Source organism: Trematomus bernacchii, unplaced genomic scaffold (genome assembly GCF_902827165.1).
Source record: "Trematomus bernacchii unplaced genomic scaffold, fTreBer1.1, whole genome shotgun sequence".
Lineage (NCBI taxonomy): Eukaryota > Metazoa > Chordata > Actinopteri > Perciformes > Nototheniidae > Trematomus > Trematomus bernacchii.
The window spans coordinates 7,459,879-7,478,013 of NW_022988043.1; the positions used below are offsets into that span (position 1 = coordinate 7,459,879).

Genomic DNA, 18,135 nt, shown 5'->3' on the forward strand with positions numbered 1-18,135 from the left:
TTGGCCCGATGTTAAATCTGCTATTGTGTTTGTATTACAAGGGAATTAATGAAGTCATACTGTAAACACGTTCTTCATTAAGCAGGACATGTTGAGTGTTTTTGTGGAAATGTTTTGTTTCAAAATGTGTGTTTCCCAAATCCATGGGTGGTATGTAGCAGCCATTTAACAAACAGTTAAAAACAAATTAGTTCCTGTAATGGTTCTCCATTACATTTCTCAGCGGCCAAACTCTTTGAGAGGCAACCCAGGCATGGTTGCATTATAATTACCAATAGCTTGTGTATTCCCCCAGAGGTGGCAATTTATGTTCGAGGGGCAGAGCGAGAGAGGAAGGATGAGAGAAAGGGATGGGATTTAAAAAGAACTGAATGACTTATTTTACATTTTTCTTAATTTCTAATTCTCTGATATTGTCTTTGTACAGTTGTAAGTATAAACTGTGTGCAGTAAGCCACGCATCTTGTTCAGCACTGTGAGTAAGTGCTGCTGTCTAACCTGCTTCCCACCCCCATTTTTCTCAAATGTGTTGGTCACGGCCAATTGCCATTGTTCTATTTTTATTCCATGTGAATTACATGTCATCCCCAACTCCCACTTTTGGCATTTGAAGAGTTTAGATCTAGACCACTCTTTTAAGGGAAAATATAGGGTGGCCCACATACAGCTGGACACTTCATTAACTCTCTGTGTGTTCTGTCCACTGCCCGCTGTCCAGGGCTTTCAGCTTTCACAGGGAGATACTCAGACAGTAACAAAGACCCAATCATTCACCATGTCCCATAAGGGCACACATTGAAGTGCGAAGACGGAATCACCACATTGAGGGATTTCATCCAGGTCATTGGATGTGCACTTGCTTTTCATGTTTTTATGTTTTTACCTCTGTGTCAACTGTTTGGATTATATTGTTATATTTCATCCTAAATCCACTCATAAAAATGATGGATAATAATTCAAATACATGCTGAGATACACAGTAGAGCTTCCAGGATAATATAAGTTTGTAGAAGACGAAAACACCTGTGAAGTGTCCTTTAACAAGGCACGGCTTCAGGTCTGCTGTTTAAATGCACTCTGAACTCAATACATTGTACACCATCATCCCAAAACAGCCAGTCCATAACAAGTAGTCACTTGACTTACTCTTGCATTTTTGTGAATAATAATACATTTTAGTGCTCGAAAGTACTAGTGAGTTAACATGCATTGAAACATATTTATTTTTGATTGATTACTATGGACTGGCTTTGTACAGAAGGATCAACTCTTTATTCCTTGGACAGACTATTCACTCCAAATCCATGTTAGAAAGTGTCATCACTGCAGTAGATGAAATAGCCTTGCAGTGCATTGTGGATACTTGTTGCAGAGAGAGCATTCTATTGGAAACAGGGCACTGCTATATCCATTACTGTAGCCACCAAGTACCTGCAGTATCACCACAACAGTAATACCCAGGGGATGAAGTGAGCCCCATGTGAGATGTGAAGCTAACCATTCTTCCAGAGTCTGCATTGCGCTTAAAGTGAATGGATGACTGGAAACAAAGACTAACTCTATCTACCACTTTTCTCGCCAGGTCCCTCCAGGACTTATCCAAGCAGACGGAGTTGCCTTATGGCACAGTGTTGGACTCAGCAGTATATGATCAGGTCCGCTACAAGTCTATGAACCCCTTCGAGAGAGATCCCATGTACTCCCAGATGTGGCGCATGATTAACCGCACCGGAGGAGGAGAAAACAACGTTGAGGAGTCAAAAGAAGGCATTCGCAAGGTAGGACTTTTTCATTAATTGTCAGCTCTTAACAAATGGCCTTTGAAACTTCAGACAACAATGAGATCATGTCGTGTCTGGAAATACTGGGGACAAGGTGCAGAATGGCAGAAACATCAGATACATTATTTATTACGGAGGGGCAAAGCTTTCACATTCAAGCAACTTTTGACCTTGCCTTTCTTGGGAACACAAATATATTGGTTTTATTATCAAATCAACCTGAAGGTCAAAATGACATCAGTCTCTGAGCTTGCCACATGCCTGACTTATATTCTCAGTCACCTCAGTTTTCAATCTTGTATTAAGCCTTCTGAACATACAGTATATACAGTATTACTAACAGATAGTGGTTCAATTCAAGTTATGAATAAAACCTCAAATGAAACCTATTTTCTGCAATGAAAACAGCAGGTGCTAGGCGATCAAATGTGTCTTACATATTGACATTTACTAATTTGATAGTAGGAGATGACATTTGCCCTGAAACAAGGTGAACCTTGTGGTTGGATCCCACTGCAAGAATTGCCATGCATGCATGCTCTTCAATTTCTCTTGAGAGCATGTCTGCCGCGCATTATGCTAAATGTCAAAACCAATCATAAAACAGTGCATAACGTGGGCAGCAGGTAAATAGTGTCACGTTGCTTTGCACATAGGGATTACTTAGTATATGTGATGTAATAATGCCAGTAAGGTTGAGAGACATAATGCATTATTGCAATCGCTTGTAAAACTCCTAATTTATGTTTATTACATATAGCAAATGTAATAACCTTCTGGTTTACAGTGAGTCCTTATGGTACACGGCTCAGCTTCAGTACTGTTTTGATATACAGCTCATGCTACAGGGTCGTCTGTGTTGATAGGGAATAAATCTATCTAAACGATGTTAACGATACACAGATAATGCGCGCATGGTTAAATACTTAATTCCCTCAGTGATTAACCAGCATCATAAATACCTGACTGCTTCATCTCATTTGCATGCATCCCGCTTTCTGTTTGCATCGCTCTGCGCTCCTCCAGTGAGGATCTCACTTTACCCCCCCTCCCTCCAGAATATATTAGACTTGAACTGAAGCCAGCGTTGGAAGTGTTGGGAGGAGTGATTAAAGTGGCGGGTGGTGTTTTTAAAACGAGGGGATAAATGCAGTACAAAACAGCATATAAGCACGCCACTATTAACATTCACTCACACACATTGCTTGTTGGCAGATGTGTTAATCTAGTGCATATAACTAATTAGTAGGGTGTCCAGCATTATGAATACATCTGTCATTTATTGCTAAAAATAAAATGTATGTGTAAATTAAAAATACATTAATCTTCATCATAACCTACTTGACACCAAAAGCGGGATAAAACACTCCGATCTAACTAAATTAGTATACAATTAGTCATATTATTGTTATTCGTTTTTGTTAAGTTTGTTTAAAATGGAAATTCTTATATCCTTCGAACTTCAATAAAATTATCATTTGGGTTTACATCAAGTGCCCCCCATAAAGTGACTACATTTAGAAAAGACGGTCTTGAAATGCCCTTAGTAATAGGAACCATAGAGCAACATTGTACAGAAGGATTATGTCCTCACAGTTTCATTTGTTGACATTTCTGGACAGGCTGAAAGTGTCATCATTGCACTATTTGAGGTAGCAGTGTGGTTTGCTATGATATCTGCTACCACTGAGGATACCGTATGCCGGGCCAGCATGATCAAAGTCAAACTCTGTGTTTTTTCCACTGATTGGCTACAGGGAGTGGGGAGAATCAGTTCCACCCTGTGAGTACATCAGTGCCACATCACAGCTCCCAAAACGAGCAGCTAAAATGGTACTGCAGTATCACTACATGACGCTGTCAGGGTCATTTTAGGCATCAGTTTGCTAGATGAGTAAGATAGCCATGGCAGCATCAGACCAAAAAGGGATTATCTCTTACCCGTGGTCCTATTTATTTATCTAGATTGTTTCGGTGTGGGTTTCTGCCTTCTTTAAAACACAATAGAATATAGACATTATATTGTACTTGGCTTGTGGTTCTCAAAGCGTCAGAAAATATATTTTAAAACTCAACACCAATGTCTCATTTCAGAAAAGGTGATTTGGTTACACAAGATAATCCTCAGATCATGTTGTGAGCAGCTTCATTTACGAACTACATTACCCTAATAAAAACTCATCACAAGTGTCATCTAGTCCCATTATATTAGAGAGAATGCAGATATATCTACACTCAGTTTCTAAAACAATTGGCATCTCACACTAAAACAATTTAATTTAAGAACATTTATATTTTTCATTTTGTGGTAAACTGTCTATTTAGGGTGGACGAATCTTTTAGGATCCACTGACACTTAATGATCATTGATAAGTAAATCATATAAAAAGAACTGCTTTTCAATAGCAGCAGAGTGCGCGAAGCTAGTAGTGACAGGAGACAGACCTGGATCATGGGATGTTCATGAGCAGGATGGAGAGATACTTTTTTTCATGGATACTTTACATGACAGTGGCAGCAAGCCCCGTACAGCCAAAGAGCACAAGAGGGAGGCACACCTTTCCTTCTGACTTTGTCTCTTCTGATTTGATGGGTTTTTTCTATCCTGCATCTGTTTTATTGCACCACCAAATTCTCATATACCTTCTGACTCTGTTTCCCCTACTTCACCGCCCTCTCCATATTTTTCCTTTTCCTTTTTACCCCTTATATATTCTCTTTCTGCACCTCCCTATGTCTCTGTGAGTCTCTTACTCATCGCTGTTGTATTCAAGGCTGCAGGGTGCACTCTAGTGGTACACTGATGCCGTCCCCCTCTCTCAGCTGCATGACACAGGCTGATGTTTTCCTTCTGCTGCAGTGGCATCATCAGTGAAACTGTTGCAATGTTTCATTGTTTGATTAACTGTCTAATTAAATTGTATACACAGTACTATAAATTGGAGCTTAATTTCAAAGTACTTAATTCATTAACGGTTATATTTTCCTTCACATTTAGTATTTAGTGCCTGGAAAAATATTCATTTTAGAGAAAATTGCTGAGGTAGAATTTTACCTTGGAGATGGCCAGATAGAGAAAAAAGGTGTCACAAGGTAAATTGACTTCACAAACACATGCTTTTAAGTTTTGACCTAAAAGCAAATCCTTGAGAATAGACTTTAAACCTGTTATAATTTCGTCTCACACTGACAAATACATTTGGAAGGCAGTGAACAGTACCTGGAATAGTGTTTTCAAGCCGGAGGCTATTTGGAAGGCCATGATCTTATTAACAGACCCCATGAGTCAGTCAGACTCAGACATATTTTGTACTGTGTCTCCGTTTGATTTGTTTGGATGTGTTTATCTTCTTTCATCCAGTCCCTTTGCTATATTTGATTCCTGTGAGGTTAAGAACTTGATATATTTTCCCCCTCAGTGTCATGCTCTCTCTCCTTTTCCTGAGGATGCTTTTGCCTCTTCCTCTCACGATCTTTCTCTCAGGCCTTTTTCTCTTTCACAATAAACCTCTTACTCGTCGTCTCCTGTGCACTATGGATTTTCTTCCTTTTCAGTTTCGATCCCCTGCAGCAGAATGATATTATATGTCAGAACGGGTCAGTGTCTTAGCTGTCTCTGGTATCACTTGCATAAATATATGCACGCACAGACACAGATGCCTGTGCATGTGGAGGCACTCATATGCACACAAAAACACATGTCCATAAGCGGTATGCTTTATACACCAAGACATTTACTCACATGCATTGATACACACCCGCACACACATACACTTAACACACACACACATGTTAAGCCAGGCGAATTCTGCAGGGTGAGGCTTGTCACAGGGTGATATATGCGTCTCTGCCATTCTAGTCAATGATCAAGGCGTTCAATAAACTAAGAGGTGTTGCACCTCAGACTTGATATCTCATTAACTTGGTGTCACACTTATATCAAAGACGAGCATGCCGCATGTCACTCTTTGAAATAATGGCATCTTCGTTTAAGGCAATGCCTTACTCAACTGTGATCTTCTCTATTTTTTCTGGCATGGTCTCAAGAGGGAAATAAAGTATCTTTTTCTCAGTCCTTTGTGTGTGTGATGTAGGCAGGCCTTTTAACTTAAGAGCTTCTGACAGCTCAGCTTTGTTTGTTGTGCTGACTTGTAAAAGAAAGGAATGAAATTAAGTATCAATTACTTGCGCTCTTAATAACTTAACCTCTGCACCCCCTTGACTGCAACGTGTCCATTACTGACACAGAGCATGATGGTAGGAGCTGATAATATGAGGTATCATATCTGTCAATCAAAATATACCTCAGGGACAGTAAATGTCATACGGATTTTTTTAATGCATAATACCATTTAAATGTATACTGTTTATAACGTTTTTACAGTATGTGTCCAGAGCGGGGGTTTTATAATATTAAGCCAGATCAGATAATGATTTTTATTTAGTCAACACTGAAATAATCTGAACCAGGGGAATGGCTCTTAAGCCCTTACACGGCAGCACATAAGTGAGAGTGCATGGCACACATTCAGATATAAATATTATCACACTCAATCTTAAACAACCAATACAAACTTCACATTTGCATGCTTAGGCACATACATCCCAGTGCAGAACCACACACACACACACACACACACGCACACACACACGCACGCGCACACGCACACGCACACGCACACACACACACAGACACACACACACACACACATATACACACACACACACACACACACAAACACACACAACACACACACACACACACACACACCTGACTGGGCTGATGTAAGTGTCCTTGTGTGAATATATGACAGCTACTCTCTGTCAGGCCTCAAGAGTCTCTGATGACTGCTGAGTGATTTTAGATTTGAGTGGATTGCCAGTTTGAGTGATTTTCTGTCTCTATGACTTTCTGGCTGCACTATGGGAAGGATCACTTTAGAAAATGTGTCTTTTCCCACATGTCCTTGCACATTATATATTACCATTACTCCCAAGTCGCATGATGATGGCAACTTAAAGAAAAACACTGTTTTTGAAAGATATCCTGCAATGCTAACTGAAATCAAGGCCAGTAAAGAAAGCATGGTAAAGCTTGTTTTCTTTATAAATAAAAAAAAGAACGAAAATATAGCATCAGTGATTCACTATCCTTTTAACTTAACTCTTTGTTGATCAGCTTTCAACAGGACAATGAAGCCTTTGGCCTAATATTGATGGTTCCGAATTTCACCAATGCATGTTTGTAACAGGCAATCAAGGCTGAGGAAGAGGAGGAGGAAGAGAGGGCAGTCTAGCATGTACAAAGTCAAATGCCTCATACATATATACATATTTGGATTATACTGAGTTGAGAACATTTGCCTTAGCAAAAGCACTCTTGCATTTTTCTGTCATTTGTAAAACTCCCCTTTTCCAAAAAAATACCCATTTCTTGGATTTCAATTTCAAATGTGTCCTTTTGAATAAACATGGTGAAATGGATCTGACCCATTCAGCTAGAGAGTTCACACCAATTAATTATCTTGTATTATAACTTACATTTAGTTAATATAACCTGTAAGCATGTAGCTATTTCTTTACCTGTTGACACTTTCCTGGCCATGGTTTTGCTGATACTATTCCTCAAGCACACCTTGAATACATGTTTTATAATATTATTGATGATGGAAAATGTCTTTACTTCTCTCACATATGCTTGACTCCATTCTGGAACCGGCCCATCACTTAATATCTCCCCATCACCGTCTGCCTATTTAGCATAATGTCTCCAGAAATTATGATCAAATATACCTTCATTTATTCACCTCTGCTACATATATCTTTATCCTGGAAGTAAGGAGCTGTATAATGCAAGCCTATAAGCTTTCACCAATCTACCGTAATGACTTCAGTGATGATGATGAAGATTACTCCGATTCCTGAGATAGAGCTATCTGCCAGATTGAGCCGATGGTAAATCAACCAAGACCTGTTTAGGTCCTCGTCCTACGTGAGGCCATCACAACACTCCGGAGGACGATTGAGACAAAGCAGAGGAGGGATGAAGAGAGGAGGGGGAGATGATATGGATGGTGAATGGGTTTTAGGGGAGTGGGAATTGGAACATGGGAAAGAGAGAGATAAAGGAGCAGCGAGGGATAAAAGAGGACTGGAGATTGAGAGATAGTGAAGATGGGTGAGAAGGGAAAAGACAGAAGAACAAGGAGAGAGAGGGATGGAGTGATAGATGAAGAAACATAATGCACTTTTCCACAGGGAATGTTGGAATGCAGGAAATAAATGAAGAAAGGAGGAGATTAAGAACAGACACAGGAGGTAGTTGGATTTCAGCTTTTTTATTACATACATTTTTTATTTTCCTGTTGCTTTGAGTCTTGGATGAGTTAATCAGTTGGGCTAAAAGCTATTGAATATAACAAACTCAAACATAAGAGAGAGCATTTAAGAGAGACAGACAGATCAAAGCAGGATTTGTGTGACTACAAATGAGGCCTCCTTCAATGATAATAGTGCTTTAAGTGGTTGGGTCATGTTTTTTTCTCACAGTAAAACATAATTACTCGAAGCTTGTATTATTATTTCGACATGAGAGTCAGGATTAGAGGGAAACATAAACGAAAAGGAGTAAAACGTTGATGGATTGATGGACAGGAAGAACAAAGGAAAATAATGACCAATGCAGGAAAGTCGAGAGGGTGATAAAGTGAGGCAGATAGAGGAACACGAAAATGTACTGTAGGAAGAGTAGAGAGACTGGTGAGAATGATGACAGAGAGATTAATTGATGGAGCCATGGATAGATAGTAAACACAACAGAGAGTAGTCTTTGGGAAGTCAGCTGAGAGAGACTGATGGTAACCGAACACAGAAAACGTCATCTTTATTGTCTATTCTTCTTCTCTCCCTATATTATTCCTCTTCTCTCCTTCATCTCTTTCTGTCCTGCCTCAATCTTTCATCTCATCATTGTTTCCTAATCTATTAAATATATGTAAAGTCATGGAGAAGGGTCTGAAGATTCCGTCTAATTCCTCATTAGGCAGTCAAGCAATATATAGAATGGAGAGTGGGGAAAGATGTTGTTTAAGAGCACATCAGTGTGCGTCCCCCCAGATGTCTCACACTGTGTGTATGCTTGTGTCGGTGTGCTCTCAACATAGAGAGGCCACTCTAACACCTGTGTACCCTCTCAAATCACAGCCAACAGGAGATCAGTAGGCAGCTGTGCTCTCTGAGTGTGTGTGTCAGTGTCACCGTCCTGTAAGAACCTCATCCCAACCAGCCATTGGTCAGGGAGTTGCCAAGGTTATGGAGCATGGTGGCTCAGCTGTGTTTGGGTGACAGATCTCAGTGTTTGTGATTCCTCTACCTCTACATTTGAGAGAGCGACTTGGAAAATGTGCCCTTTTTTATCCTTTTAATTCCCTTCTTCCCTTTGTGTTTTTTTTTACGTAGGACTGTTGCTTGTGATAATTCATGTCTGAGCCGCTGTGATGACATGTCGCAGCAGGGCTGGGGCAAACCCCATTTCATTAGATTTACAAAAAATGTATGTCATATTTATGTGTTTGTCATGTATTTTAATGAAATCTCTGCCAAGTCATAAGCTTGCTTGATATGTATCTATCACTGGGCCTGGGTGTGACTGCTGTAATATCCTCTGTAATAACCCATCCTCTGCTAAGACCAGAAAATGCCTTTTTGGCTGCTGGGTTCTCTCATTTTCTATTTTCTAGTCAAATCACCCTGACAGGAATCTGAGAAAGCTCCTTTCCTGCAGAGTCTGATAGCTCATTAGGATTCAACACAAGCAGCCCAAACAGCAAACATATTTTCCTGCTGTTACAATCCTCTGCTTGTGTGATGACAGTGTTTCTGTGTTGTGACTCAGTCTCAGGCAGAGAAGATGAAAAGAATAAGGAAATGGGGGAAATGTGTTCTACATATTAAAGAAAGGCAAAGATTGAAAGAGACATTTGTAATAAGATCATGATAGACGCTAGATACAAAGAAATGGAGATAAACTCAGATAGAAACTACCTTGTTCTTGCCAATTGTGGTGATTTATTAAAAGCTGGCATGTTTGCTAGAGATGTGCCAAATCGGGCTGGAGTCAAGGGACAGGAGAGAGATAAAGATGGGAAATAAGGAGAGGGAGAAATAAATGTTTGATTTAATAACAGTGGCAAGAAATAAAACAAAAAAGAAGAAGAAAGAAACAATTCTATTACCTTTTCTGTCTATCGATACTTTCTCATCTTCACATATCTAATAATAAAGCCTAATTGCCTTTTTATCTGTTTCTTTCTGCCATACCATCCACGACTCAAGAATCACACAATTGTCTTGCTCTCAATTGTCCTGCTTCTTCAACCCCTCTTCCTTTGCCTCTCTACTTCTCTTGCCCTCTCTCTGCCTCTCACTTTCTGTTTTCCTCTGGCTACACCTCTTGCATCTGTAATGATTACAGCAGAAACAAAGAGATCAATGAAAGCAGCGGATGAAGACTGCAATTAATCTGCTGCTTTATTTCGTGTGTGTACTGTAGGTGTTTGTATGTTTGCAATGTATGTGTGTGAGGCTGCATATCTTGCTGTATGTGCAGGCATGCCTTTTGTTTGTTAGAAAGATTGATAACAAAAAGGGGTTTATGGATACATAGAAATACCTTAAACAAGCAATAGGGGGTCACTGTTCTGTTGACATTCTGATCAGCCTTTAGGTATTCACCATTCACCATTGGCAATCATCAAAATGTTTCACTTACAGTATTGGTTGCTGTTTAAGCTCTTTTGAAATAATTGACCTCTGCTGTTGTCGGAGTGGACATTCTGGGCATGAGCGACACACACATCAAACAACCGCTTTGCCGGAAAATAACAAGCTGTATTTTCAGGGACATTTTAAAGGATTTAAAATTGTTAATAAATAATGAAACAATTCAGTGAAAAAAGTGTTCCTTTAAACATGAAATACTCTTATAGTAATTCCGAGTAGCAACATTTCCTACATCTGTATAAATACAGTATGGTGCGTCATCAGTGAACATAAATGAATGATTCTTCCTTTATTTTAAAGGTCCCCTATTATACTGTTTTTCATCAATATATTATAGGTCTCAGATCTATACAAAACATGTCTCTGAAGTGTTTGGCTCGAAATACCAAACAGATCATTGTAGCATCCCATAATCCCCTCTGTTTCAGCCCTGTTTCAAAAGTGCTGATTCTCTGTCTGTTACTTTAGATGAAAATAAGGAGCCACTCCCCACGCCCCTCTGAGAGATATTTGGTTACAAAGAACACAATGGTGCTCTAGGAGGAGATTCAGGTGATAAGGTGGGGGGGGGGTTTACCTTGGTTGGTTATTGCCTAATGGTTACACAAGCCAAAAAAACGTTATGACTTCATAAAGTGGCCAAAATCTGATCAGCTCATTTTCAGACAGGTTTTTATATAAATGGATCAGGACAAAAAGTGAGCGAATCTTTTTCCCTGAAACTTTCAGAATCTCTTTACACAGAGGGGACACATGTTTATGTATTAAAGACATGAACAAGTGGATTTGCATAATAGGTGACATTTAAACTAAAAAAAACAGATGGAACAGAGCTTGTGAAAACACATAACATCTTGCTGTAAAACCATAGAGTATGTTGTAGAAGGGACGCTACAAAAATCAAGTGAAACCAAAAGATACAACTTAGTACAAAAACAATATTATGAACTATCTTAAAGTATATATTTTGGTGTTAGTAGGTGTGTGGTTTGGATTTAGTTGTATTTTTAGAGCTCAGTAGCGATTACTGCTCAGAGGTTCAGTGTGGCTCAGTCATGCAGCTCATTACGCATTCTGTGTGGTTTTAAAGCCTGAGTTTAACTCTGATTACCCTGACATTTCTTTCCTAATAAAATTCCTCCAATAATGAGCTCCGTGGCCTCAATGATATCCCTCACACCCTTAACGACACAACTCACCTTAATGAGAGAGACAAGGTGGCCATGTATCGCTAGGAAAAATTCTCACAAACAGGCCGCACATACTTAGCTCAGAGAAATTAGGCAAATAGAAACTTTAAAGGATTCACAGCACCTGATAAACAAAGGGATAAGGGGTAACAGAATATCAATGTTACAAGATAGACAAAGGCATCGGTTGTGGGGGGTCCTCTGTTTCCAACTAGCTGTTGGCCATGCAATTAAAGATTTTTCTTTCACTGTAGTAGATTATTTCTTTTTATATTACTTTCATCCAAGATACAAAGATCATTAGTACATGTATTGTAGGAGATTACAATGCACTCACAGACTGGCTGGGAGAAACATGGAGGGCAGCACAAAAGCAATTAGGCCAATAGAAACACAAAGAGCAAAGTTTCTAAACTTAGAAAACAAAATTAATCAAAGTGCCAAATGCCCCTGTTGAAAGAAAGAGAGAAAAGGAACTTCTTAAGCACATTTTTCATCTGCCTGGTGTGCGTCATGTCTAGCCAGCTCTGCGACCTAAAGCGAACCATTAGATAGTATCTTCATTTCCAAGATAAAAAGAGGATAAAAAAGAAAAGTGGAAGATGAATCCCATTTCCCCAGCGTTTTGTTTTGAGGAGGAAGTTCAATTACTGGATTGGAGATAAATTAGGAGGACAAAGTAGGGCGAGGAGGGTTATAGAAACAGAAGACCAAGCATGATATGAATGGTTTTGGTGGCGGAATATCTGGTTACAATTGACCCCTCTGTCTTATCCTCACTTCACCCTCAGCCCAGTTCATTACTCATTCTTTCCTCCCTCCCTTCTCCCTGCCATCCTTTAGTTGTCCTGTCTTACTTTGTCTTCCCCACCATCATTCTCAATGGAAAGCCACTTCTCTTTTTCCTCAGTATCCTCTTTCTTGTATCTCCTCTCTTTTCTATCCCCTCTTCCTTCAGTTTTTTCCGTCTTTTTTCATTCTTTCACTTTCATTTATTATATTTCTCTATCTTTGTTTTCATCCTCTTGAAGTCCTTCCCCTACTTCTTTCTCCTCTCCTTTGCTCTCGGGCCTCAGACCACTATCAGGGTGTTTTTACATCCACCCTCTCTTTTTCTCTTTCTTTTCTCCCTCCTTTTCCATCTGTCGCTCTCTTTCTCCCTCTCTCTCTCTCTCTCTCTCTCTCTCTCTCAACTGTCCTCTTATTTTCATGCGGCTTGCTGGGCAGCCATACTCCGCATCTTTATCTCTGTCTGAGGTGGAGGAGGTGGCCTCGTGCCAGCAACTAATGGACTTTTGGAAAACACAGACAGCAATGCATCACAGTCCGGAGAACTAGTGAGAGAGGGAGGGAGGATTTGGAGTGAAGCCGAAGGGAGAGTGGTTTCTGAGAGAGTTACTCGGGATGTTGTATGTCTTCCTTCTGTGTTAGTGAAGAAAAAGTTAAACTCAGATGTTCCTTTTAATGCAACACAAGAATAAGAAAGACTGGGAGAGAATAAGTCTCAATGCCTGTGGGAGTTACTATTAATAATGAGACATCATTCTAAGATGTAATACTGTACAATACTTCCCAAAATGTACTGACATTGAGACATCCTGTGTGGGCCGAGGCGGCAGTTATTCTATATGGCTAGTGCATATATTTACTAGGAAGGAGTGGCAATAACTTTGTTGTTGTGTAGAGAGAGTGGCTGTCTCACAAATTAGTAATTCAAAAGCAAAGATTCAGGTTTTTTTTTATCCATTACACCTCCCGGGTTCCATTCATTATTTTCTTGTTTTCTGGTAAAAATGTAGCACTCTTTCATGCTTACCAGAACAGTTATTGACAAAGGTTTGTAATGTTTGTCGTTTTGTATATGTGATGTAATGTTTACCATTTCAGTCTCTGGTTATTTTTTGTTTACGTCCACTCTATTAGACTCAAACAGTAGTGTGTGACAGGTTGCCATCATAGACCAATGCCATTCATTGTAAATTCAACCCCCCAAAAACATCTGGCACCACCGATTCAGGGCTCAAAAGTCGCCCGATGGCACCAGACGCAGACGTTTTTAAATCTCCACTTTCCTCTGACATGCAAGATGACCTGCACACTCGATTTGATTCCCCTGGGAAGCAGAAACTCAGAGCTTTTCTACTTAAACAGGATCAGGAGCAGTTAGAAATGATTAACATATGAGGAATTTGCCTTCCTTTCTTAGTGACTAACTAAAAGCAAAGACTGCACACACTTTTAACCTCTTCAGCACCATTACCCACCTCCAAAAAACATTATTAGCTTATGAAAAGTTGTGAGAGATCCATTGGGATATAACCTGATTGGTGAATATTAACAGACACTCACTAAGAAATGATTGATTTGCACAAAATGTGTCCAGAGAAAAAGTATCTATCCCAAGAGCCTAAGTAGAACTGCTTTTTTAGCTGATGCCCTGCTGACAAGGTTGCACGCATTCCCCATCAGCCCAGTTATACAAACTCTAGCCATCTTAAAATAATTGTGTATTTTTTTTACCGTAGAGCTATATTACAGTTAATGTGTCTGCAAATAGAGTCGTAGGGCTGTGCAATTAATCGTATTTTAATCGCAATTACGATTTTGGCCTGCCACAATTACGAAAACAACATAATCGAAAAAAACAATTATTTAGCTTTGCTAGGTTGTGACAGTGCACTGCAACATATTTGATCAAATTTATTTGTATTATCATATTTATATATGTTTAGTAGCTTGTTGAAGTGCGCTCCAAAATATTTGTTGATCTTGTTTATTGGTATTTATTATTTTGATATTATTTATGTATCATTTATTTTTGTATTGGTTTTTCAGTTGAATTATACGTTCAGGGTAATCAACAGTTAAAAATATACTGTTCAAATTATTATTTGTATTTGTTTTAAAGTTCAATAAATGGACGTTTTCAAAGTCAATGAATAATCGTATTTAATAATCGTGATATCAATTATTGACCAAAATAATCGTGATTATGATTTTTGCCATAATCGCACAGCCCTATAGAGTCGCTTTATCAAACTAATCCAACACAACGATGGCGTCCTTGGTTTTCAGGAATTATCTCTCTCTAACACCATATGGAATGTTCCATGAGGACACAAGTACCAAGCAGCGTTTCCTTATTTGAAATGCACCTCCAGAGAGAGAAAAGGAGAGAGGCTGTTAGCTCAAAGCTTAGCAGGTGGAATAATCTATTGTGTCTAGGTCACCAGAAGTTGAGGAGAATCTAAAGCATGTAGACACACACACACACACACACACACACACACACACAAAAACACACACACGCAAAGTCACACATACACACATTGTTCTTGAGTCTATACTGCGCCACTTAGTCATGACCTCTATACCTCGACTGAGTTCCATTGACACACACACACACACACACACACACACACACACACACACACACACCACACACACACACACACACACACACACACACACACACACACACACACACACACACACACAGGGACAGCAGGGATCATTTCCACACTTAACTGCATGTGGACATTGAAATTGTATCTGTAATGGCTGAGTGCAGACCTTTATGGCAAACTCATTTCAAGTCTCACAGCAGAGCCCATCAAACTGCAAGGCATGCATCCCAGAGTATACCTGCAGCCTGGGAGGGAAGAGACTCAGATGTTAACATTCAGCTCAGGCATGAGTTGAACTGCAAGGCAGGTTTCTGTGAACCATACTCATAACTAAATGCATTCTGGGTAATCTAGTGTCTGATCTTTCCTTTCCGTCTGACAGGAATGTTATGTAGACTGAATGAGTAAGAAAAATGTGAAATATTTCCACTCTGTCTCACTGTTTACACGTGTTTACATATGCAAGAGTGACTGGAGGCCTTTGAAGGGTCAGTGTCAACACCACTGCTGTGCCGTGAATACAGAACGGTCAAGCAGTGTTACAATAGCAGATGCTTTAAAATGTAGACACATTCATGGGTCCAGTGGGACAGTATGATCTGGAAGATTCCTTTTAGCAAACACCAGCTGTTCATTAATTCTGTGTGAGTGGGGCTGTGGAACCACTCAAATTAACAGAACTGCTGGGAAATATTGGCACCGTGTGTCTGTCAGCCTGCTAACTGACAGTGAGTTTATCCTCTCTAATGACAGATCCTCCATGTCAGGCATATACACATTCATTTACTTCTACTGTTATTTCAGGTCCTACAGGTGACATTTCTCTGGAAACTCATATTATTCTGGGATAAATAGCAACCGTAAAAGTTATTCGATTTAATTACCCTCGGGAGTAGATGGAGCTACAGTGACTGATGGTGTGAGAGCACTCGTGCAGCTCAATCTGTTGCTGGAAAAAGCATCTGAGTGTATCAGTCATCATTTTCTCTCCTTGCCTTTATAACCATGTCTTTCCCAGGGTTCCAATTAAAACTCCTCCAAATCAGACTGTAATGCTTCCATAATAACATTATGCAAGGCTTTTTAAAGTTAGTTTTCTATACACAAGCGATATGATAACTTTAAGGTTTTATATAAATGCACTCTCATAAGGTGCTTTTTGGTGCAAAAACAGAATCCATGTGAAATAAGTGCCAGTGTTTTCGTTAGCAAGGATTTTGTGGTGGTGTGGATGGCCTTTGGCACCGTACTTAGACCATTTGGCACAGAAACTCACCGGTGAAACCATTACTAATGAACTTAATTTAGGAGGGCTGGCAGCTTCTCAGTCGTGGGTCAAACACTGCAGCCTGTATTTAATCAGGCTTTTATATTCTCTTAACTGCTTTGGCAGCTAATATGTTAAATTGGCAGAAGACATTCAGGTACCTGTATCAAATCTGAGGCTGCAAAATGATTACGGTAAAGTGGTACGCTGTGCTTGTAGCTTCTCTGGACTATGATTTCTGAGGTGCTCTTCAGTGCTTTGCTGCTGTTTGTAGGATATAATGTCAGCACTTTCCTTTCTTAAGACTGCACTATATCCTTCTAAAATATGTCCTGTACCCTCCAAATCAAATCAAGCCTGAGCATTTTCTTAAAGTGGATAATTTCATGCATCTATGCTGATCTTTCTCATAAGAAAGGTATAATTATAACTTTTCCCTTTAAGTGGCTACCACTAAAGATGTTCCACATGGAGAGAAAAAGGTTTTGGAACAAGTGCTTTGGAGTGTAGTGCAGTTAGAATAGCCACACACTTGTTTTCTTTCTGACAGTTAACTACTGCCTAAATGTGCAAGTTGCCAAATGATGTTCCTCCAGAGGGAGTCAGATCTCATTGGCCTGACAGGCTGAGTAGCTGAGCAATCTGGGACGACCTTGATGTCGGTCACTGGTCCTCCACAAGAGGAGCAAGGTGGCGGAAACGGTTCACACATTTAGTTTGTCCTCTGAGCTTGATTGAGGGGACGGGATGAAGGTGATAGACTCCATTGAAATAGGTCCTGCTATATGATAAGTGGATAGAAAATAAATGGATGGACAGACCAATGTTGTGTCATAGGTCTGAGTGACTTAACCCTTGTGTGGTGTTCATATTTTTGTTATTCAGCCAGTGTTCGTGGGTCTGGTGGACCCTCTGCCTTTTTGGGCTTCAATTCAACACAATCAAACTATTTTATGTTAAAATACTCAACAGATGTTTACTTCATCCCAATTACAAGCAATATAAACAGCATATATGGTTCATATTTGCCCTTTTACATTTGTTAGATCACATTAATGAATTAAAGTGCTACTTGTTTTTTTGCCCGTTGACAGGCTGGTCCTGTGGCTCGTCTTTTTTTTGTAACTAGCTGATACTCAATCTCATCCTCTTCTTCAAAGTCACTGTCAGACTCAGACTTCTCAGAAATGTGATCCTCACATTCTGAAACCTCTTCCTCTACATCATCATCAAATGGTTCTCTCTCTTCCAAAATCATTTGCAAGGCCCTCTGAGCAGAGAATCTTTTGGCCATCTTGATCAGTTGTGATAAGGACCCAAACTGAAAGAGCTTTATTTATTGTGTCCCGCCCCAAACTTGCAGCTTGGATAGAGTGTGAAAAAAAATAAAGATTGGTTCCCGCAAGACATAATTCGGGAATGTGAGGGCAGACAGGTGTAGGTGCTTGAATTTATCAACAATGTTGCAACCTTGTGCGGGAATGGCAGGGGCAGAAACACAAAAGTCTCGCACACACACACACACACACACACACACACACACACACACACACACACACACACACACACACACACACACACACACACACACACACACACACACATAAACACACACTAACACACACTCACACACAGAAGGCCCAGACCCGAACATCCTGTATGTAATGTAAATGTGTAGGGGGGGTGTACAGTTGGTGGTCATTGAAAAT

The 18,135-nt window shown here is 39.8% G+C and overlaps 1 protein-coding gene across 1 annotated transcript in view; it reads left to right on the top strand.

Moving 5' to 3' along the window:
- grid2 (glutamate receptor, ionotropic, delta 2) overlaps positions 1-18,135 on the top strand; it is a 410,560-nt gene that overhangs the window by 350,268 nt on the left and 42,157 nt on the right. Inside the window, exon 13 of the mRNA XM_034118783.1 lies at positions 1,583-1,778. Coding sequence (XP_033974674.1) covers positions 1,583-1,778 — 196 coding nt within the window. The remainder of the gene's footprint in view (positions 1-1,582; positions 1,779-18,135) is intronic.